The sequence below is a fragment of the Chroicocephalus ridibundus genome, chromosome 24, assembly GCF_963924245.1.
Source record: "Chroicocephalus ridibundus chromosome 24, bChrRid1.1, whole genome shotgun sequence".
In the NCBI taxonomy this organism is placed as follows: Eukaryota; Metazoa; Chordata; class Aves; order Charadriiformes; family Laridae; genus Chroicocephalus; species Chroicocephalus ridibundus.
Window position 1 is genome coordinate 1,435,581 of NC_086307.1, and position 22,254 is coordinate 1,457,834.

The 22,254-nt window shown below is 64.8% G+C and overlaps 2 protein-coding genes and 2 non-coding genes across 5 annotated transcripts; all 4 read left to right on the plus strand.

Annotated features, from left to right (window-relative positions):
• Positions 1-869: 869 nt before the first annotated feature.
• Positions 870-12,995, plus strand: KANSL2 (KAT8 regulatory NSL complex subunit 2). 2 transcript variants are annotated; one of them, XM_063359165.1, is made up of 10 exons: positions 870-916; positions 1,992-2,250; positions 3,201-3,379; positions 3,971-4,085; positions 4,500-4,667; positions 5,846-6,008; positions 6,758-6,854; positions 9,524-9,777; positions 11,451-11,687; positions 12,531-12,994. In XM_063359165.1, exons 2-10 carry the CDS (start codon positions 2,000-2,002, stop codon positions 12,657-12,659), a joined length of 1,593 nt encoding a protein of 530 aa, XP_063215235.1. In that variant the 5' UTR covers positions 870-916; positions 1,992-1,999; the 3' UTR covers positions 12,660-12,994. The 2 variants fall into 2 exon arrangements, with proteins under 2 accessions (XP_063215235.1, XP_063215234.1); XM_063359164.1 differs by lacking the exon at positions 870-916 and adding an exon at positions 1,582-1,780 and having other exon boundaries at positions 12,531-12,995.
• LOC134526980 (small nucleolar RNA SNORA2/SNORA34 family) lies at positions 6,966-7,094 on the plus strand. The gene has a single exon (XR_010074064.1). It is a non-coding gene; the product is annotated as a small nucleolar RNA SNORA2/SNORA34 family (small nucleolar RNA).
• On the plus strand, positions 12,327-12,455 carry LOC134526979 (small nucleolar RNA SNORA2/SNORA34 family). The gene has a single exon (XR_010074063.1). It is a non-coding gene; the product is annotated as a small nucleolar RNA SNORA2/SNORA34 family (small nucleolar RNA).
• A 3,076-nt stretch (positions 12,996-16,071) lies between the features above and the next one.
• Positions 16,072-22,086, plus strand: NCKAP5L (NCK associated protein 5 like). The gene is made up of 13 exons (XM_063358985.1): positions 16,072-16,154; positions 16,607-16,648; positions 16,754-16,861; positions 17,387-17,455; positions 17,568-17,606; positions 17,711-17,830; positions 17,924-18,037; positions 18,537-20,281; positions 20,351-20,518; positions 20,629-20,696; positions 20,894-21,187; positions 21,364-21,515; positions 21,653-22,086. The coding sequence occupies exons 1-13, from the start codon at positions 16,104-16,106 to the stop codon at positions 21,887-21,889; spliced, it is 3,207 nt and encodes a 1,068-aa protein (XP_063215055.1). The 5' UTR covers positions 16,072-16,103; the 3' UTR covers positions 21,890-22,086.
• Positions 22,087-22,254: the final 168 nt, after the last annotated feature.

The following is a 22,254-nucleotide window of genomic DNA, read 5'->3' on the forward strand; positions in this document are numbered from 1 at the left end:
GCTGCTGCCACCGCGTGCAGAGCCGGGTCCGGGCTTGGAACATGGCGTGGGACTCAGCACGGGGCTGGTCCCGAGAGGAGCTGCGTGGTGTGTTCCCACAGGGATATGGGACGAGGCTGTGCCGGACGGCAGGATCGAAGGGTCGCCGTCCCCAGCCGGCTCTGCCGGGGGATCCCGTCAGCGCAGCCGACCTGGAAACAGCTCTTACCGCAACCCTGGGCTGGGGCAGCCACCTGGGTTTGGGTTGGATGTTTTTTGGGGAAAACACCCGATTTCCTTTGTTCTCAGACTTTACTTTTCCAACTTTCAATAAATGTACTGTCTGCGTATGGTTTTGTGAAACTTTTTCTACATCGGCCTTGGTTTTAAGCGCAATCGGTGCCGCTGCCCCTCGCCAGCGCCTCTGCCGTTCCTGACACACGCCCCCTCCCCCCGCTGGTTTTGGGTACGGTTTTTAGGTTTCAGGCTCCCGGCAAAGGCCCGACCCTCGCGTCCCCCCCGCTGTTTTTCGGGGTGGCTGCTCTCGGGTCGTCGGGCTTTGCAGTGACTCACTCGTTCTGCCCTTTCCGTTAGTCAGCGGGGAGCAATGTTGGTCTTCATCTGTCCTGGGAAGCCGGGAGGGAATGGGGTCCAGCCGGGCGGGGGGGAGGGGGGGGTCCTGCTGCCCCGGGACCGTGTAGGTCTCCCCGGGGCCACCGGGAGTCCCCGGCCCCGCCGCGCCCACGTGCCTCCTTCCCGCCGCGCCGCCCTCACGTGACTCCCGAGGGCGTGGCCCGTCCCGGCGGAGTGACGGCGAACTCGGCCAACCGCGCGCGGCACCGCCCCCACGCCCGCCGCCAATTGGCGGTCGGTCGGGCCAGTCAGGTGGCGGGGCGGGTGCGCGGCGAGGCAGCAAGGAGGCCGCGGCGGCAGCGAGGTAAGATGGCGGCGGCGCCGCCTGCCCTGAGCGGGGTCCCCGCAGCCCTTCGCCGCCATATCTGCGCGCTCCCCCCGGGCCCTTCCGCCCCGCACCGGCCGCGGGGGCCGTTGTCCGCCCGCCCTCCGCTCCGGCGGCGCTGCCTGGGCTCCCCTCCGGCGCGCCCCTCACGCCCGCCGCCCGCGGACAAAATGGCGGCGCCGGGGCAGCCGGGCGGCGCGAATACGCATGCGCGCGAGCTGGGCGCGGGGGTGGGTGTTGGAGCACGTGCGTGGGGGGAGCGGGGCCGGTGGGGGGCACCGGGAACAGGGGGTGGGCACCGGGATGTCCCGGGAGCAGGGATGGGCACCGGGAGCAAGGGGTGGGCACTGGGATGTCCCGGGAGCAGGGATGGGCACTGGGATGTCCCGGGAGCAGGGATGGGCACCGGGCGCAAGGGGTGGGTACCGGGAGCAGGAGCCACGCACTGAAGAGCTGCACGGGGGAAGCGTACTGGGAGGAGGGGGTTCTGCACTGGTGCTGGGAGGGACCCCGTACTGGTCACTGTGCAGTGGGTGAGCGCTGGGGCTGCGGGGGGCGCGGGGCTGGGAGCTGGTGCCCGCTGAGAGGCCGGGAGTTGGGGGATGGATGATGCCGGGAAAGACTGAGGTTTGTGTGGGGCATCATGGAGTCGATGGGCTGCGGATGGGAGGGAGCCTTGCACCCTGGGAGGGTGTGGAGCTGTGGGGGTCCTGCGCTGGGGTGGTGGGGGCAGAGGGGTGCCTCTGGGACGTGTATCCCCCACCACCACCACCACAATGCTGGCAGGTAGCCGCGCCTGTTGTCCCCACACCTTGGCGTGGATGGTGCTGCTTGGTAGCTCCGGTGAGCGAGATGTAGTTCTTTCTGCACAGCAACGGGGTTGCTGCAAAGCTAAAAGTTTCCTCAGACGTTGCAAGAAACTGTCTCTGTAGGAGCAACTTCATATCTTGCCTGTTCAAGGGGGTCGAAGAGATGCATTAGCAGATGCTGCTCATCTCTCTTTTTATCAGTAGTTTGTTTTATTTCTTTTAACGAGTCTGCATCTCTTGAGCAGGTGTTGGCATGAACAGAATTCGGATCCATGTTTTGCCGTCAAGCCGAGGACGCCTTACTCCTGTGCCGCGGCCGCAGGAGCCTCTGTCATGTGCCTTCACCCACCGCCAGTGCTCCCAGCCACGGCTGGAGGGGCAGGAGTTTTGTATCAAGCACATTCTTGAAGACAGGAGTGCCCCTTTCAAGCAGTGCAGCTACGTTTCAACAAAGAATGGAAAGCGATGTCCCAACGCTGCGCCCAAACCAGAGAAGAAGGATGGGTGAGTACCTCTGTCTCACGGTTCTCTGGTTCTGTACCATATAGACTTAAAGTGGGCAGGAGAAAGCCCTTCTGCTAATTCAGCTGCTGCACTTATGTTACCTCAGACAAGCGGCTTCCTCTTTCTCAAGTGTTTTTAAGCTAGAAAAAGACTGTGAGTGCTGGACACTGCGTGGAGTTGTCTTGGTCCTGCGGGACTGTCGGGCTGCTGCCCTCTGCCATCAGAAGGTGGCTGCAGTGATCCAGGTCCTTTGTAAGAGCCGGACGTGCACCCACACAGGGCCGTACCTCTGCTCAGCCCAGCAAATTTAACTTGCCGCTGTCTGTGCTTATGGATCATCCTCAGCACAGATACTCTGGTTGTGTTATGTGGAGTTGATGGCCTCGTGGCGCTTCTTGTCCTCTGATGCATACGAAATGTTCTGATTGCTGTGGATGGAAGGACCTAGAACAGTTATCGACATTCAGTGAGCACATTGGCAGAGCACAGTTTTCCTGAAGGGACCATCGACCCCGTTTCATTCTCTGAGTTACGGGGATGGGGACACTGGTAGTCGTCATTCTGCCCTTGGTCCCTCTGTGATAAAAAGGATCCATGCGATGTGGGCCAGCGTGCTCTGCGTGGAAACTGAGAGTCCACTGTAAATGTTTGGCAGCAGAAGAGCTCACCTCAGTGGCTTTAAGTAAAAAGCTCTTTTCTCTCCCTGCTGCTTGCCATGTGGCTGCCGGCTCCAGTGCCAGAGGTGGCATTTCAGTGGTGGTGTGTGGTCTTCGAGCCACTGGGGGTCTCTGGCATTTCCGAGCTGTACCTGCAGCCAGCGGCGCTCCCTGTGAGAGAGGTGTGGAGGGTTGTGCTTTCCAGGTGCTAGAGAACGTTTCTCACTGTATCACTTGTTCGTTTTGCTGGCTGAGGGCTTGGACTTGTAACGAGCTTGTGATTTATTCCCGCAGTGCGTCGTTCTGTGCAGAGCATGCCCGTAGGAACACTCTGGCGCTCCAAGCTCAGATGAAGAAGTCCAATCCTGGGCCTGTAAGCGAGACTCTCCTTTGCCAGCTCAGCTCTTATGCCAAAACAGAGCTGGGCTCCCAGACTGCAGAGAGCGGCCGCAGCGAAGCCAGTCGGATCCTAGGTAAGAACTGAAGGCAAAAGCTGGTGTGAGAGCACCTGGAGTTCTCAGTTTTGTGTGGAAATGCCAAGAGTGTCACATCTTAAATCCAGTGAAAAAAAGATCTGTGGGTAAAAGATCACATTCTGCAAACCCTGGCGTGTCTCGCCTGCCACTGATTGTAGACGAGTTACGCTGCCAGACCAAAATCCTGCAGGTTTTCTTCCCTTGCGCTCGCAGAGCAGAAACGTTAGCTACCTTCCCTCTTTCCTGGGTTAGTCTTTAGTGGTGCCTGTCAAACGCTGGGTCAGTGCTGAGCTTCCCATCTCCCCGAGTGGCTCGGTGGGGCCAGCTGGCAGTTCGTGGTTCCAAGGTACAGGCAGGAGCATCACTCCCCAGGAGCTGTGTGTTTTGGCTGCACCGAGTTGGTGGGCTTTCTGTTCCACGTCCCTTGCTCACACTGCTTGGGGAGGAGAAGCCTCTCTTGGCAGGAGGCAGAGCCACTTCACCTCTGCGTGGCCATGGAGCCGAGCTCCTGGGGTCTCTGGCTGTCCTGTGCCGCAGCAGCGAGCGCTAGGACAGTGTCCTGTCGCTCAGGGCAACTTACCTTTTCAGATGAGGACAGCTGGAGTGATGGCGAGCAGGACCCTATCCCAGTGGACCAGACATGGCGAGGGGACCCGGACAGTGAGGCTGACAGCATCGATAGTGACCAGGAGGATCCCTTGAAGTAAGCTGGACGCTGGTGGCTGCCGGCTGCTTACACGCGTGTAGCGTGCAGAGCGTTCTGAGCTCGGTGTGACACCAGAGGAGACGGCGGTTATGTTAGAGGTGGTGATACTAATGGTGTTGCAGTTGGCCTTTGTGCCTTGGTGGGTTGTTAGGCGTGGATGCTTGCAAGTCTTGGACCTGGTGGGAAGTATTTGATGATCATTCTCTTTCGGTGTGGAGTGGTCTGTTCAGCAGCAGTCTCTGGGTGATCTCTTAACTTTAAAAAAAAAACCAAAAACCCAAACAAACTCAGTATTTCTGCTCATTGCCCATTGATCTCAGCCCACGTTTCTGATAACGTCTATGTCATTTGGTCAGAACAACCCCGAGGGACCCTTGCAAACTTCACCCTGTTTGCGTGGGTGTTTTTCAGGCATGCCGGCGTATACACGGCAGAGGAGGTGGCTTTGATCATGCGAGAGAAGCTGATCCGCCTGCAGTCTCTCTACATCGACCAGTTCAAACGGCTGCAGCACCTTCTGAAGGAGAAGAAGCGCCGATACCTGCACAGCCGCAAGGGAGAGCATGAAGCCATAGGCAAGTACCAGTACAGGTAGTCACTGGTCTGTATTCCTTCGGCTGAGGGCACAGCACTTCTCTAAAACCCGTGCAGAATTCTACAGTTTAAAAAAAAAAAAAAGGTGGTTTTTGCCCTTTGTAGAAGCAGATTTCAGAGCAGTGCTGCCTCAGTAAGGGTGAGAATTATTGTAGGACTGAAACTCAGTTAGAGAAGGTATTTCTGTCTCTGGCCTCGTGCCCAGAGATTGGTATCATTTGGGTTAGAAAGGTTGCCGGATTTCTTTTCTCTTCAAAGTTTGCAGTGTTGTCAGGAAATGAGACTACAAAGTTAATTCTGAGACAAAAGTTCTTTTCTTGTATGGGATTTCCTGTTTTTGGTTTTATAAACAAATTTATTCATCTGTAAGGTTCTGTCTGTATCGGCAGAAGTTTGTTTTGGTAGTTACTGCTGTAATGACTTATTCCTCCTTAGTACAGATGCAAATTTCCCTTGCAAAAAGAACTTCTGCCGGGGTTGGAGTTCTCCCTGTGCAGAGCATGCTCTGGGATGCAGGAGTTCATAGTCCAGCAGAGGCAGGACCAGGTTGAAATAATTGCTTGCAGGGCGCAGAACGCTTTCTCCAGCATAGTCTTATAATAGCTCATCCTGGAATATGGCAAAATACAGCTCGCTCCCAAGTAAAAATAACTGGAAGTTTGGTATGTAACAATTTCGTAGAACTCTTTTTAGCAAACCAGTAATAGAAAAGCATATCCCGAGCGTTGCCCTGTAATTATAGCTGGGAGCACTTACGGGAAGCTTCCAGAACTTGCATAGGAGCAAGCTGAAATTTTGACAGACTTCTGCTCTTCCTGCAGAAAGTACGATAGTAGACTTTTGAGTGGCCAAATTATTTTAAAAGGTGTTTTAAAATTATTCTGTCATCCCAAGCGCTCCTCATGTGCACAGAGAAGCTGGGATAAATTTTGGGATGGAATCTGCTGTGTCATCTTCTCGTATAGCTGACAGATGTGCTTCCTGTTTATATATGCGACTCTCACCGCTCGTTCGCTCTGCGTTGACATCTGTGTCGTTAGTCAGCTGTTGGAGCTCTCGACAGCTGATTTTGGCTCTGGGTACCAAAAAAAAATAAATAAATATGGAAGGATGTGGCAGGTGGGGTGGTATTTTCTGAGCCCTCCCTTGCTCCCCGCAGGCAGCAGCCTTCTGACAGGCCCGGAGGGGCTGATGGCCAAGGAGCGTGAGAACCTGAAGCGCCTGAAGTGCCTGCGCCGGTACCGGCAGCGCTACGGCGTGGAGGCCCTGCTCCACCGGCAGCTGAAGGAGCGCAGGATGCTGGCCACTGACGGCGCTGCCCAGCAGGTGGGTCCGGCTGGAGTTACAGCCTTGCTCGGAAGCTGGGGCTCTCCTTCTTTCCTGGGAGCAATTCCAGGCTAGGTCAACTCTGGCCAGATTGTCCCTTGTAACGCCATTTCCGCAAGAGCGTAATGAGGTGAGAGCACCCTCGGTATCCACACGTTGGCTGAAACGTTGGGGGTTCCTAGGGTCATTTTAAATGGTCACCAGAACATCAAAAGTTAAAGGTGTGAGGTTGGAGAATTTTCCCTTTCGAAAGGGAGGGCTCAGTACAAGGTAGCCTGATTTTCATCACTGCAAAATGTGTAAAAAATACTCTTCCGTATGGTGGTGAAACCCAGACTCCCCCTGGACCTGTGGGGACCCAAAGGCAGCCCCTTGCATCACACGTGAAACTAAATTTGAAGCTGTGTGCTTCAAAGCCATTTCTTCTTAACCATTTAAAATTCAAAGCATTCCCTTAACCGACTTCTGAAAGTCGAAAGATAGGTCTGAGAAACCTCATTCTTTGAGACAGACTTCTGAGGCGAAGGTCTTGTATTGCAGTCGAGTCGTGCCTTATTATCTCAGCTCTCCTTAATAAAAGCTTGAATGGGAAGGACATAATGAGGAGTGAGGCCCTGCTGGAATGGAACTGAGTTTGGTCTTGGCGTGTTTTGAAAGCAGGACGCGAGTGTTGTATAGCTGAGGGGCTTTCTCTGGAACGGAGCCGGACGACTCCAGCACAGCTCTGAGCTCTTCTCTTGGACTTGCAGGCGCACACCACCCGCTCCAGCCAGAGGTGCTTGGCCTTCGTTGACGACGTCCGATGCTCCAACCAGTCCCTCCCGATGACCAGGCACTGCCTTGCACGTATCCTTTGATCTGCCTGGGCTGCCTTGGGCTGTGCTTCTGACTGTTTGCTGGCAGTTTGAAGTGTGTCTGTTCCTCTTTTTTTTTTTCCTTTTTCTTTTTTTTGTCTCTTTGGCCCTCAATCAAGGCCATCGGTTTGCTGTAGCCGTTGGTTTCAAACAGGAGCCCAGAGGAAACATCTCCCGGTCTGTTGGCGCTCCTGTCCCCATGGAACAGCCAGTTCGTGTGGGAGTGACACCAGCCTGGCCTTGCCCTCGCTTCTGCATGGGCAGGTCCCGCTGCAGCATTTCTGTGGTACATTCTCTCATCCAGAGCGTCCGAACGGGGTGACCAGTTCGCTTAGAAGCAACAAGGGAACCTCACAAAGCCCGAGGGAGACACGAGCTAGTTTCTGGCTGTATTGAAGGGAGGGTTAGAAGGAAATCTGCTCTCTCCTTGGCTCTGGGTGCCGAGTGCCAACAGCCGACCTGAGCAGGGTCTGCAGGCGCTTGGTATGAGTCCTGCTGTGAGGGTGGTGTGTGGGAAGGGGTGTCTGACTGCTGAAGCATGCGCTCAGTGATTCTTGGGAGGATCAGAATGGGGGAATAGTTCCTAGCCTGTTTGGGGCTGCCATGGACCATCTCGGTCTCCTTTGCCCCCTTGAAAGGTTCACACGTGTATGTCAACAGCCAGTTTCCCAAAACAGCCTCGGCTTTTTGAGAGCCAGCACTGAAATTGCCACTGGGATCCACCCACCTGGGGGATCACTGCCCCAGCATGGAATCCACAAACCGAGCGTTGCCCCGGCTGCATCCGCGCGGCTCCGGTGTACGTGGGATTGGGTGGATGCGTCCGGGAGCAGGTTTGGATCGTGTCGGAGCTGCGTTAGCAGCTGTTGCTGGTGTGAGTCAGGAGAAGCTGTGGCGCTGGGTCCCAGAGCGGCGCTGGCAGCCAGGGGGAGGATGAGCTCTTTGTTTTGTTTGAGCTCTTCGTTTTGTTACTGAAGTTGGCAGACTCGACTCCGGCTATGCGCAGGGAGCAGCCCAGGGAGCAGGAAGCTGCCTTTGTTTCTCTCTAGTGACTATCTACTTCAAAATAAAGACAGGATAAATGCCTCTAAAACAGTTAAAGCAAGTTGCTGTTTGCAGCTGGCTCGCTTTGAGCAGGGCAGGCCGAGAAGGGAGTGGAAAAAGCGAGGTTTGATTTCCTTACGTCTGAGCTGTCAGCTGACTTTCACTGACACAAACAAGATTTTACTTTGGTTAGCCCCGCTGAGCCGATAACATCTGCAGTCTGCTCGGCTTTGTGCATTGTCAGGAGGCTCTTGGGCTTTGTTTGCTTTTCAGGAGCTGGATTGTTTGTGACAGTGCATTAAAGGCACCGAACCCAGCTGGGCCGTTGGGCTCCAGGTGGAGCGTGTGATTTCTGTCATCTTGGCAATCCATGCTTTTTGGCTACCAATAAAGTCAGTGCTTGAGCTGGGAGTCATTCAGAGAGATTAAAATCTGCCTTCCCCACCCTGCTGTTCATACAGACGCTTTCCTCGCCACATCTGCCCTCGGGATCTGGCTCCTCTGGGCCAGGCTCTGTACCGTTGCTTCTTGCACAGATTACGGGCTCCCCGCGGCTTGCCGGGACTCCTGTCGGCGCCTTCACAGCTGCCTCAGCGCGGGGAGGACCGGAGGAAAGGATAAATCTGAAACCTAGGTGACGTAAGGAACTGGGTTAAACTTGGCGCCTTTTGCCAGTTTGTGTGGGTTTGGAAGCTTGGGGTTTTTTGGTTTTTTTCCTCTCCCACACTGCGCTGCATGAAGAGGAAACTGGGGTGAGAACAGTTACTGGGGTGGGTTTGATATTGAGGGATCTGACCTGAAAAACATGATCCGCACCTGAAATCTGCTCTGGCCCCAGCTCTAGGTTGTGTCACCCAAGTGCACAGAGCAAGGCACGGTCTCTGTGCAGGTGACGGTCTCAGCCGCTCCCTGCAGCGGTGAGTAGAAACTTCACGACTGTCAGTAAAATGAAGCATTGTTTGGGTGAACCCTCGTGCGGCCTCAGCAGTGGGTCCGTCTGTGGATTTGCAGGGCTCTTGGAAGAGGATGGGATTCGGTGTGTGGCTACTCTCTGCTGGTGGATTGCTCCGCCAGCACGATGCGATTGGAGCAGAGTTTCTGGTTGTGATTAAAGGCAGGAAATCCCATTTACACCTCTGGCAGGAATAGGTTTTCCATTGGGAAGGAAAATGCACTGGGAAGATAGAAATACCGGAACTAAGCTCCTGGCTGTGGAAAAAGCATTGTGTGTGCTCGTATCTCCGCTGCGTGTTAGATGTTGGGGCTTGTGCAGATGCCATTTAAATGGATGTCTGCAAATAAAAGTAAGCCCGTGCATTTGTAATATCTTCCATCTGAGGATCTGCAAGTGCTTTACAGGGATCCAGCCACATCTCCCAGCCCCCACTGGGAGGCTGTCACTGTTGTCCCTGTTTCTCCATCACGCAAATAATGTCACCCGCGTTGCCGGGCAGTTGGGGTGCAACTCTGGAGTCCAGACTCCCGGTCTTGGAGAGGTGCGGGAGGTTTTTACACCGTTTGCAGGAGGGCGGTGGGTGAGTGGGGAGCATTTATGCCTCTGGCAGCGTGTCTGTAGCTTGTCTCCTGCGCAGGTTTCCCTTGACCACGTCTTCCCAGACATCTGTCAGGACACGAATCAGACTCTATTTAAACCGTGTCAAGGCTCTGAGGAAGTGCCTTGCAACAAGCCGGTTCCCGTGAGCCTCTCCGAGGAGCCGTGCTGCCCCCTCCACCTCCGGCTGCCCCCGCAGATGTACGTGCCAGAGCAGGTCCTGGCTGTCCCCGAGGAGCTGGAAGCTGCCCCCACCGACCTGTACTTGAGCGCTGCTGAGCTCCAGCCCACGGAGAGCTTGCCCCTGGAGTTTAGCGACGTAAGTTGCGCAGTGCGGGGTGTGAAAGCAACGTGGCCAGCAGAAAAACATCCCCGGAATACTGCTGTTTCCGTGATGGGCCGTAAAGTCCCAGTGAAATCCTGGTGGAGTGGGCTGCAGTGCAGCAGCCCCGGTGCTCTCCGCGTGGAGCACGCGTGGATGTCATGTAAAGCCCTGCCTCCCCGGCACAGATACCGTAGAACCGTTTTTATTCTTTGGGAATAAGAATCTCTTGAAAAATGCGCAGGAACGCAAAAGGTTTGGGAGATGTTTGTTTCTCCAGGGTTGGTGACTGCTTCTTTAGAAGGGCTGTGCTCTCATTTAAATCCGTATTTAGGGGCTTTTAAAAAAGAGGATTTTTCCCCCCCCCGCCCTTCTCTCCCATGAGAAATCCAGGAGGATTTTAATCCCCAGATTATTCTGATGCCTTGCATGTATGTTAAGCCTACATGCTTAAAATCCTCTGAAATTCGTTTAAACAGAAAAAAACCCACCGTGGTTGTTTGGAGCCGCTCGTCTGAGCGAGGTGTCACTTGCTTTAGCGTTGGGATGCCCCCAGGATTCTTGAGCGCTTCGATCAGGAGGCGAATCTTGTAACCGCTTCAGAGTTTGGAGGAGGGACCACCAGCAGCTGTGGGGTCCCGGGGAGGGCAGCGATGACAGGGGAGAGCGAGTGCTGCTGCGGGGGAGTCGGGGGAAACGCTCCTCCTGCCTTTGCTGGGCATGGAACCAGCCCCCCTCCCTGCGGGGCAGAGCCGGCACCACGCTCCATGAAAACAGCCTTTGTGGGAGGTGGGGTTTTTCAGGTCAGGAATGAAAAACGCAACTGTTTCTCCCCCAGCCCGTCCTTCGGGAGGGTCCCCCGCCCTCTGCGGGGTTTTGGGTGCTTCAGGCAGGATCCTGGGCGCCTTGCTGCTGCCCCGTAGCCCGCGCCGTGTGTGGGCGCGTGCTGCAGACAGCCTGTGGGAGCCCTCGGTCCTTGGCTCGGAGGGGTTCGGAGCTGCGGCAGCATACGGCTGCGTAGGGCATCTGTGTTTTATCTCGCGTCACGCTGGGCTGGTGGAGTGCCACTCATGAGTCGCAGGCATCTCGCCTTGATGTCAAACACCCTCCAAAGCCAAAACAAATCCTGTCCTCTAACAATAGCCTCGCAGGAATCCCAGCCCCTTGCGTCAGCGGGGTTATCCACGCACGCAGCCGACGGCAGCGAGCAGCGTGGACGGAGGAGTAAGCCAGGGACCGTCCACTCCGAGAAGTTGTGTCAGGGCAAAGAGGGTGGTGTGGAAATCCTGGGAGAGGGGTGACTGCTCCAGGTGTCCCGAGCAGGGCAGGATGGGACCCTTTCCCCACCCTCTGGGCTGCTGCAGGGATGCTGCTGGTGCTGCACGTCACGCTGGGCTCCCCACCTGGTGCCCCGCACCTTGTCTGCTGCCAGCCTGGAGCAGCCGCGCCGGGAGGACGCGGAGGCCCCTGTAGTTGTGTTCCCAGATGCTGAGGGTCCCGGTGCCATGGTGCCCTGCTGCTCTGCTTTCCCCCTCCCTGTGCCCACGGAGCAGTCTGCTGCCCGTTCCTGCCTGCTGCTCGAGGGGAAGGGCTGCGAGGGCTCCTGTCTCCTGCGGGGATCCTTGGGACCCCTCCTGCTGATGAGCCGCTCACGGTGTTTTCTCTCCTAGGACTTGGACGTGGTGGGCGATGGCATGCAGTGTCCCCCGTCGCCTCTGCTCTTCGATCCTTCTGTGGCCCTCGATCAGTCCCTCAGAGAGGTGGCCGAGGCCCCCATAGACATTCTGGCCCTGGAGGAGCCCTCCCACCCCGGCCTCCCTCTGCAGCCGGCACTGACGGACAGAGGAAGCTCCTCTGCCCACGTCTTCTCCCCGGCTGCCGACCCTCTGGCCGAGCCGCCTGCGCAGGTACGGCCAGGGAGCAGCGGGGGCTTCCAGCAGTAGCCCAGCTCCTGCTCCCAGTGGTCCTCGGGGCTCTGCAGTGTCTTCCTGGGGACAGAAGTCCCCGTTTGCCCTCCCACCGCGCAGCCAGGCCCTCGGGGGGTGGCTCTCCCACGCAGCCCAGTGCTACCCCCAGGCTCTGGAGGACATCAGGAGCGTTGAGGGGGTGGCAGCTGGAGCTTGTTCCCGGGGGAGCGGTGGAGGACGGGCCATCGCCTCTTCTCCATGGGTGGCTCGGTGCCACCCTCTTCCGGTGCGTGGGACGGGTGTCGCGGGAGCTGTCTGGGATGTGGTGGGGGTGTCTCACAGGCTGGGGACGGCCAGCTGTGGGAAGCCCATTTTCTCACGTCTGTGGACTTGAAGGGGAGCCGTCATCTTCTGGGCACAGGGCTCCTGCTTTCTCCGTTTGAGTCTCATTTCTGCCCTTGCAACTTGCTCCTCCTGTCCCACCCGGAGCCTGTGGCTCGGGATGTGCCTGCAGGGTGACGTCTTTGGCGATGTCCTCAGACGCCCCATCCTGCATCCCCTGTCACCCCTCCCTGCAGCCGGCGAGTCCCTGCAGTGCCTCTGCCCTGCTGGGAGCTGCATGTTGGGGTGGGGGCACCCCAGGCCCTGAATGAAGGCCACCGGTTTGCTGTAGCCGCTGGTTTCAAGCAGGAGCCCAGAGGAAACTTCTCCCGGTCTGTTGGCGCTCCTGTCCCCGTGGAACAGCCAATTCGTGTGGGAGTGACACCAGCCTGGCTTTGTCCTCGCCTCTGCCTGGCAGGTCCTGCTGCAGCCAGCCCACCCTGCCTTTTCTGTCCCCGACAGAGCCACCCTGCCATGGCAGCGTGCCACCCGGCGCCCAGGGACGAGAGGCGGCCGGAGGAAGCCACCTCCTCCGCCCAGGCCCGTGGAGTGGCCACCAACGGCAGCCTGGAGCCAGCGTCCGTCAGCTGAGACCGGCAACACCTGGCTTCTCTCTGCTCCCCCATGAATCCCGGCTGGCGCTGAGTCCCCGGGACACGTGTGGAGACCGGCGGGTGCTGGTGCCCTCGCCCAGCACCCAGCCGAGCCCCAGCTCCGGCCGGCGGCGTTCCTGCGGTGCCGGGGGCTGAAACTCTGGAGCGGGAACCCCAGACCCTCCTTCCCCCGGCTCTGCACGTCCTCACTGTGGGGGGGCCGGAGTAGCCACGGGGGGACACAGGGACGGCCAGGGTGGTTCTCCACCCTCTGGGACCCTTTGCTGTGGGGCCACAGCTCCCTGGGGGGGCTCCGGGGGTCTGTAATGTTTGGGTGCGGGGTGGGGGGTCCCTCCAGCGTGTAACCCCCACAATAAAGTGATGGAGATGGGTGATGAGTGTCCTTGTGTGCCGGGGGGGGGGAAGCTGAAAGATGGAGCAGCCAATGCTCCCCTGGGGGGGTCTGGGGCTGCCCTGGCGGGGGCGGGGGACCCCTCTGCCCCCAAACCTCTGACCGGGGTGGGGGTGGGGGGCCACCTTTGCGTAGCGCTCCCTTATTTAGGTCATTTGCACGTTAGCGCGGTGGCTGCGGCGGGGGGGGGGGGGACCCAGCCGGGCTCCGGGGGGTCGGTCTCAGCTCAGGGCGGGGGGGGCGGGCCCCGGCCACTCGGTGCTTCCTCGCCGCCGGAGGGGGCCGGGGGCCGTGCCCGGGCCGGGGGCACCGGGTCCCTCTCGGGCAACTCCGGCGATGGCGGTGGGGGGAGGCACCGGGCCGGGGGCGGGGGGGAGGATCCCGGCTCCGGGGAAGGGCCGCTGCGCCGGCAGCACCGGGACCCCCGCCGCCCCCGGGACCCCCTCCCCGCTGCCCCGGGGCCCCCCACCGCCCCCGGGCGCGGATTGGCGGCGGCGGGGGCGCAGGGCGGAGCCGGCCCGGTGGAGCCATGACATCACCGCCGCCGCCGCCGCCGGGCCAGCCCCGGCCCCAGCCCCGGTCCCGGTCCCGGCCCCAGCCCCGGTCCCGGCCATGCCGCCCCGCGCCGCCGCCGCCGCCGCCCCGCCGTAGCCCCCGGTGAGTCCGGCCCCGCCGCGGCGGGAGGGGGGCGGGGAGCGGCGGCGGCGGCGCCGGGGGGTCCCCGGGGGAGTCGGGCCGCAGCTCGGGGGCACCGGCAGCCCCGCGGTGCCCGGGGGGGGTCGCCGCTGCCGCCGGGCGCCGGAACGTGCCGCGGGGGGGAGGACACCGGGCGGCGGGACCGAGGGTGTCCCGGGGGAAGCGGCGCGGGGTGTCCCCGCGGATCGTCCCCCCACCACGTCCCCGGTGCCTCCCGGCTGCTCCCGGCATGTCCCCGGTGCCCCCCAGTGCATCCCTGCTGTCCCCCCCACACACGCACGTCCCCGCTGTCCCCGGGCTGTTGTCCCCAGATCATCCCGTGCGCCCCCAGCACATCCCGCCTGTCCCCAGTGTGTCCCCACTGTCCCCTGGTGCACCCAGGCTCTCCCCGCCGTGTCCTGGCTGTCCCCGGTGTGTCCCCCACTGTCCTTCATCCCACCCGCCTGTCCCCTGTGTGTCTCTGCTGTCCCCGCTGCATCCTGGCTGTCCCCAGTGTTCCCACTGCATCCTAGCGTGTCCCTGGTGTGTCCCCAGTGTCCCCACTGCATCCTGACTGTCCCTGGCGTGTCCCTGGTGAGTCCCAGCTGTCCTCGATGTGTCCCTGCTGCCCCTGAGGCTGTTTCTCCAGCACATCCCACTTGTCCCCAGTGCGTCCCGGCTGTCCCCAGGGTGTCCCCGCTGTCCCCAGTGCATCCTTGCTGTCCCTGGGCTGTCCCCGGTGTGTCCTGGCTGCCCCAAGAGCAGCCCAGACCCTGCAGCCCAGCAGGGTTGGGGACACTGGGGGCTGTCACCCCATGTCCCCAGGCTCAGGGTGGGGACCCTGGCATGGGGCAGGCCGAGGCCAGCTCATCGTGGCCATGCTGTGGGACCGTGGCCCGGGTGCAGGGGACCATTCCCTGCCGCGCTGGCGTGACCACAGCCGCGCGGTTTGGGCATGTGCCGTGTCCCTGCAGTGCCGGGGTTGGCGGGTGCGAGTAACCGGGGGAAGAGGGAGGGGGACATGGGCTGCGAGTGCCCCCGGCCCTGCTGGAGCTGCATCCCCCCCCCCACAGGGACACTGGCGCTGCCCCCGCGGGGCCCTGTGCTGGGGGAGGGGACGGTCGCACGGTCCATCTGTTGGGGGCCCCCCCGTCCGTCCCCCGCCGGCGGGGCCTGGGGGGGCTGCGGGCCGCTCTTCCCCTCTAGACGGAGCCTCACTTCCCCCCCGTGACGCAGCCGGAGCCACCGGCCCCGGGGCCACTTCCTGCACTGGGGCAGCGCCAGGGGGGCCCACACACCCACGGGCCACCACTGGCCACCCCGGGAACCCCCCTGGCTCTGCTGCCGGCCCCGCGGGCTGCGAGGGGACAGGGACAGCACGTGCGAGGTCTGGCCGCGTGCGCCGGTGAGGGTGCACGGTGCTGCTGTGCCTGGTGCCAGCGGGGTCCCGGGATGTGTGACCAGAGCGACGCAGCCCCTCGGGTTGGGGACGGGCAGCTGGGGGCTTGGTGGGGACGTGGGGAGCGTCCCACAGCCCCTCTCTGTGGCCGGCCTCCCCCTGTGCCGAGCAGGGCTGTGGGTGCCAGCGCTCCGGTTAATTTTGCCGCTCTCGTTGCGTTGGGTGGGAGAAGGCGGCAGAGTTTGCTCTGGGGCCGTTGGGTGGCCCCCAGCGCTCCCTCCCACCCATGGGGCAGCTGTGCGGGCTCCCCGGCGGGGGACAAGCCTGTGGCGAGCCCTGCACGTGCCCCGTCCTCGCCTGCTTCCAGCGTCCTCCCTCCCGGCCTCGCTGCCTCCAGCACCCCCAGACCCTCCCGTCATCCCCTGCGGCTCCCCCCGCCCCGCTGACCCCCCTCACCAGGACACGGGGCATCGCCGCCGTGGGGTCCGGGGGAGCCGGGACCGTGTGGCCCCACGTGAACCCCAACCCCTGCCCGGCTCGCGGGGTGCAGGGTGGAGGCCGCGGCCTGGGGCACGGCACCGCTCCGTGCCTGGAGACCCCGGGGCCTCCCCGAAGGCTCCGGGGGGTCCCTCTCCAAAGGGTCCTGGGTGCTCCGGGGGCGTCCCCCTTCTTGGGGTGCCCTGTACCCCCGGGGGTGCCCGGTGCCTCACGGTGATGCTCGATGCTTCCTCCCCCGGGATGCCCGGTGTCGCCTCTCCCGGGGGTCCCCGCTGCCCCGGCCCCCCCCCGCCCCCGTGCCGGCTCCCCGGTGCTCCCAGCCCGGGGCTGGCGCTGGCGGAGCCGCGCACTGGGGACGGCGGCGGCGGCGGCGGCCCCGGCTCCTCCCCGGCCGCGGCGGGAAGGCGGAGCCGGGCCGCCGCCGCCTCCCAACAATAGCGCGGCCGGGCCGGGCCGGGATGGAGCCGCCGCCGCCGGGACCGGCCCCGGCGCCGCCGGGAGCCCCGGGCGTGAGTGCGCGGCGGGGGCGGGGGCGCGGCTTGGGGGGGGCCCGGGCCGGGGCCGGTGCTCGGGGCCGACCCCTGCTCCGGGGCGAGCGGCGCGGGGAGGCACCGGCCCCGGCGGCGGGGGGAGCCCGGGGGAAGCGGGGTGTGCGGCACCGGGGCGCGGGGGGGGGGCCGTCTGCACCCCGGGGTCCTGCGCATCCCGGTGTCCCAGCGCCGGTGCCAGCCCCGGGGGCGCTGTGTGTCTCGGGGACCCGGGGTCGGTGCTCGTCCCGGGGCCGGGGGTGCGGTGTGTCCAGGGGCCGGTCCCAGGGTCCCTGCACCCCCAGGGAAGGGGCAGGGGTGGCTGGGCTGCGGGGGGGGCGGTCCCTGTGGCTCCCGGTGCCGGTGCTGGTGGGGTCGGCCCCACGGCTCCCCTGAGGCTCCGTCCCCCTCCCCAGCCCCGTTTTTCCCCGCAGGTGACACCGCGGAGGGACGGGGCTGGGGACATCCCAAGCGAGGTAAGGGGGGGACCAGGCTGCCGCAGGGCCTGGCAGCGCTGCGGGCTGGGGGGACACCGGCCAGGGGACAGCGGGGACCGTGGCCTGATGTGCGTCCTCCCGCAGGCCGCGATGTCGGAGAGTGTGGCCGAGGCACCGGGAGACGGGAGCCCCGTGGTGCTCGGTGAGACGGGGACCAGCCATGAGCTCCTGCAGCGGCTGCGGGAGCTGGAGGTACGAGAGCGGCCACCGGCTGGGACCACTGGTCAGCGGTGCTGGTGCCACTGGGCAGACACAGCCACCAAAAACTAGGGCCCCCAGGGCAGCTGTGGCCACTGGGCAGCTGCGGCCCATTGCCTTTGGGCAGCTGCGGCCACGGCCACCGTGCAGCCATGGCCACCGTGCAGTCATGGCCACTGCCACTGTGCAGCCACTGCCACTGTGCAGCTGTGGCTGGTGCCACCGGGCAGATGTGACCATTACCTTTGGGCAGTGGTGGCCACTGCCACCATGCAGCCAGTGCTGAGGTGGCCGTGGCCGTTGTCACGGAGCCAGTGGCCGAGACACCACAGAGGGGGCAGCACTTTCCTGTTTTCCATGGCCCTTGTGTGCCACGGCTCCTGGGGCAGCCCCGTCTCTCCACACGTGGCCCGGGGTGCCACCAGGCAGAGGAAGGGTCCCCTGGGTGCCGTGGGGGGGTGTCCAGGTGCCTGGGGTCCTCCACCAGGTCCCCTGAGCCCGTCCCCGCTCTGTCCCCAGGCGGAGAACTTGGCCCTGGCCCAGGCCAACGAGAACCAGCGGGAGACGTACGAGCGCTGCCTGGACGAGGTACCGGGGGGGGGGGGGTGACACAGGTGACACAGGTGACACACGTGTGTGCCGGGGCCCGGGGCTGCGTGTGCCCTCGCGCCCCAGCCAGGGCCCCCCCTCTGCTCTCCAGGTCGCCAACCACGTGGTGCAGGCGCTGCTCAACCAGAAGGTGGGTGTCAGGGGGATGTCGGGGGCGGCGGGGAGCTGGGGGGGGGGTCCCGCCTGACACACACCCCCCCCCCCCCCTCCGGCTCCCACCCCCCCCCCAACCAGGACCTGCGCGAGGAGTGCATCAAGCTGAAGAAACGGGTCTTCGACCTCGAACGCCAGAACCAGGCGCTGAGCGACCTCTTCCAGCAGAAGCTGCAGCTCTCGGCTGGCTCCCTGCCCCAGGTGCGGGGGGGCGCAGGGTGTTGGGACACACACACACACACATGGGGCAGAGCCCCCCCCCAGAGCTTAACCTGGCGTCTCCCTCCTCTCCAGTTGCCACTGCACCCGGTGCCGGTGCCCCCGGACCCCCCGGCCACCCCCCAGCCGGGCTCTGCTGAACAGCCGCCCCCCCCGCTGCCCTCCGCCTTCTGCATCCCCCCCCCGGAGGTGGGTACTGGCGTCTCGGAGCTGGGGGAGGTGGGTTCTGGCGTCTCGGAGCCCCTCTGTGCCGGCGTCCCCCTCCCCAGGCTGTGGCGTCCCCCTCCCCAAGGTCGTGCTGTTGCCTTTTCCACGCCTGCAGTGTCCCCAAGCCCGCAGGACCCGGCTTCCCGGGCCCGTGGTGTCCTCCCCTCTGTCCCCTTCCCCGCTGCCTTGGCGTCCCCATCCCCGCACCTGCGGCATCGCCCTTTCCAAACCTGGCTGCCCACCGCGTCCCCGTCCCTGAGCCTGTGGTGTCCCCTCCTCTGCGCTCCTGGCATCCACCCCTCTGAATCCCCTCCGCCTCCAAACCCCTTTGTCCCCGGTGTCCCTGTCCCTGACCTCGTTGTGTCCTTCTCCCTGTCCCCCTCTACCCACAGCGTCCCCAGGGCGTCCCCCTCTCCCAGCCCCCCCACCCCAGGGCCTCGGTGCCGGGCGACCGCGGGGTGATGGTGCGCGGTCCCCGCAGGTCTCCCCCTCGGTGCCGTCGGGCAGCCCCGGGCTCAGCCCCGGCGCCCCCCCCCTGGACACCCTCTCCCCCTTCTTCAAGAAAAAAGCCCAGATCCTGGAGGTGCTGCGCAAGCTGGAGGAGACGGACCCGCTGCTGGGGGCCCCCCCGGCCTCCCCCGGCTCCCCGGAGCCCTGTGCCGCCCCAGGCTGGCCCCCCTGCCCGCTGCGGGGGCTGGGGGCTGCCGGGGGGTGGCGGGGGGCCGAGGGCAGCCCCTGCTCCTCGCCGGAGGAGGCTGCGCCGCCGCGGGGGGCCCTGCTCAGCGCCTTGGCCGAGCGGCTGCTGCGGGGCGAGGGGGGGTGCTGCCGGCTCAACGGCGAAGCCCCCGGGGGACCCCCCCGGCAGTGGCACAGTGAGCACCCAGCTTTCCTGGGCCTCTACGCTCCGGGTGAGGAGAGCCCCGAGGGGGGATTTGCCCCACTCTCGCCCCGGGGGGGGACAAACCCCCTGCCCTCGCCCCCCAAGGTGCTCAAGCTGCCGCCCCCCGCCGGGGCGCTGCGCCTCAGCCCCCAGCTCGCCCGCGCCTCCAAGATCCCCTGCCGCGGCGGCAACCCCGAGGCCTCGCCCGCGCTCAGCCGCCGCGCCTCCCCCGACGCCCCCCCGGAGCCCGGCTCCTCCGAGCCCCCCGCCTTCCCCCCGCCCTGCACCTACGAGGCGGCCGAGCAGCCCCCCGGGCCACCGGGACCCCCGAGCGGTGGGGAGCGGGCGGCTGCCTCCCCCCCCAGCACCCGTCGTAGCATGGGGGGCTCGGCCCCCTCCCGCCGCCCCGGCAAGAAGCCCCCTGAGCCGGGCTACCTGCCCTTCAAGGAGCGCCTGGCTGCCCTGGGCAAGCTGCGGGGGGCTGAGAGCCGCGAGCCCCCCGGCCCGGGGCGGCCCGAGCGAGGTCACGGGGCTGAGCCGCGGCCCCCTCCCCGGGGGGGGCTGGGGGGCAGCCTGAAGCACCCCGAGCCAGCACACGGCGGGGAGCCCCTGGCCCGGTGCTACTCCTCCGGCTCCATGGGCGAGCCTGGCAAGGCGGGGGGCAAGGGGCGCCCCGCCGGCGGCAGGACCCCCCCGCGGGCCCCCTTGGCCCCCCCCGCCAAAGCCCCCCGCAGCCCCCACGGCAGCCCCACCAAGCTGCCCACCAAGGCGGGTGCCAGCAAAGCCGGGACGCCGCGGGGCGAGGAGCCGGCCCCCGCCAAGGCGACGGGGGGCCCCCGCAAAGCCCCGCCGGCCACCGAGCCCCCCGGCACGGGGCCACCGCCGCCGGGCGCCGCCGGGCACTCGGCCATCGAGGAGAAGGTGATGAAGGGCATCGAGGAGAACGTGCTGCGGCTGCAGGGGCAGGAGCGGGCGCCGGCCGGGGAAGCCAAGGGGAAGGCGGCCGGCGGCCTGGCCAGCTGGTTCGGGCTACGACGCAGCAAACTGCCGGCTCTGAGCCGTCGCGGCGATGGCGGCCGGGGCCGAGAGTGGGCCGGGACGCCGGCTCCCCTGCGGCGGGAGGTGAAGTTGGCCGCCCGCAAGCTGGAAGCCGAGAGCCTCAACATCTCGAAGCTGATGGAGAAGGCGGAGGACCTGCGGAAGGCGCTGCGGGAGGAACACGCCTTCCTGCAGGGGCTGGCGCTGGAGAAGGGGCGCCCCCGCGGCCCCCCCCGCGGCCCCGGTCCCCTCCCGGTCATGTACCAGGAGGTGACGGCCGAGACCTTCATGCAGCAGCTGCTCGACAGGTCAGTGGGGGATGCGGGGGGGTGGGGGGGTGCCCCCTCCAGCCCGCCCTGACACATCCCCGTCCCCAGGGTGGACGGGAAGGACGTGCCCTACGAGAGCCGGCTGGAGCACAAGCGGGAGCTGTGTGACCTCCGGCGGGTCCCCCCCGATGCCAAAGACCCCCGACTCTGCCGCCCACCCCGCAACGGCATCGTGGGACACCTACGGGAGCCCCCCGACAAGGCGAGGAGCCCCCCCACCCCCCCCTCCCCTCTGCATTACCGCCGCCGGCCATGTGCCCTGTGGGGGGGGGCACGCCGTGGCCGCTCACCCTCCTCCCCCCACCCCTGCTGCAGGCGCCCGACGTGGGGCTCCGGGATGAGCTGCCATCGGACGAGAGCTTGTCCGAGTCGGGGACGTCGCAGCACTTTGCCGGTGAGGGGGTGCTGAGGGGGGGGGGGGGGGATACGGTGGGGAGGGGGACGCGGGGGCAGGGGGGGATGCTGAGAGGGGAGATATGGCGGGGAGGGGGGCGCCGGGGCAGGGGGCGGATGCTGAGAGGGGAGATATGGCGGGGAGGGGGACGCCGGGGCAGCCCCCCCAGCGCTGACGCCTTCCCTTCTGCCCGGCAGCCTGCGGGTCGCTGACGCGGACACTGGACAGTGGTATCGGGACCTTCCCGCCTCCCGACTACGGGGGGGTTCCTGCCAAGAGCACCCCCAAACCGCGGGGCCGCCCAGAGGCGCTGCCCGGAGCCGTGCTGGCGCGGCCGCCCGCCGTCACCAAAGTGCCGCGCAAGGCCCGGACGCTGGAGCGGGAGGTGCCCAGCGCCGAGGAGCTGCTGGTGGCTGGCAAACACCGGAGCACCCCCGTGTGCCGCCCCCTGGCCCCCCCCGGCCCACATGGCCATCGTGCCAGTCACCAAGGTGGGTGTCTCACCGCGCTCCTGCCAGGCCCTGCCGACGGTGCCAGCCTGCACCCGCGCAAGGTGCAAGGAGGGACTGGCACCCGGCGGGGATCAAGGGATCATGGGGCAAAGCGGGGCGGGGGGGGGTCCTGCAGGTGGCACTGACCCCCTCCCACCCCCCACCCCCCCCCCCAGTTTTCCCCGCAGATGCCGGGGATGATGCTGGGAAGCCGCGGCGCGTCCAGCAGAGCAAGAACTGGACCTTCCCCAACGCCAAAGCCTGCGGTGCCGCCGACCCCTTCCTCTGCCCCCCCGGGGGGCTGGAGGGGCTGCACCGTCCCGCACTGGTAAGGGGGTGCCAGGGACGGGGGGAGCTGTGGGACCCCCCCACCACCCAGCCCTGGGCTGTAATTGGCATGGGCAGAGAGTGGGGGGGGCACAGTGAGCGCCGCCCCCCCCCCCTCACCTCGCTGTCCCTCCCCAGGCGCCCGTGTGCAGCCCTGCAGGGCGTCGAGGGGCGTCCCCGGAGGCCCCCCCGCCGCTGCCCCCCGCCCTGAGCGCCAGTAGCAGCCGGACACCCAGCGCCTCGGACGTGGGGGACGAGGGCAGCACGGAGGCCCGGTCGCAGGACGGGGGGCACGGCCCCCCCGGGCTGGAGCACTCCGAGTCGCTCAGCGACTCCCTCTACGACAGCCTCTCCTCCTGCGGCAGCCAGGGCTGAGCCCCCCCTGTCCCCCCCCACCCCGGGCCGCACTCACACGTCTTCCACTCCCCCCCCCGCCCCGCTGCCCCCCCGCTTCCCCAATCCCCATCCGGGGGTGCTGCCCGGGGCGGGGGGGTCCCCGTGCGCCGTGCCCCCCCGCCCCCTCCCCGCACCCGGCTCTTTCCGATGGTGCTATGGCAGTGTACAGCCCCCGCCGCCGGGTTTTTAACTCAATAAAGCCGCCCTCCCCCGGTTTATTTATATACGTTATTGTGCAGCCGCTGTCGTCTCTGCATCGGCCGCATCCTACGGACGGGAATGGCCGGGACGGGGGTCGGGTGGGGGCGAAGGCCGAGAGGTTCAATTCTGAGCGTTTTATTGAA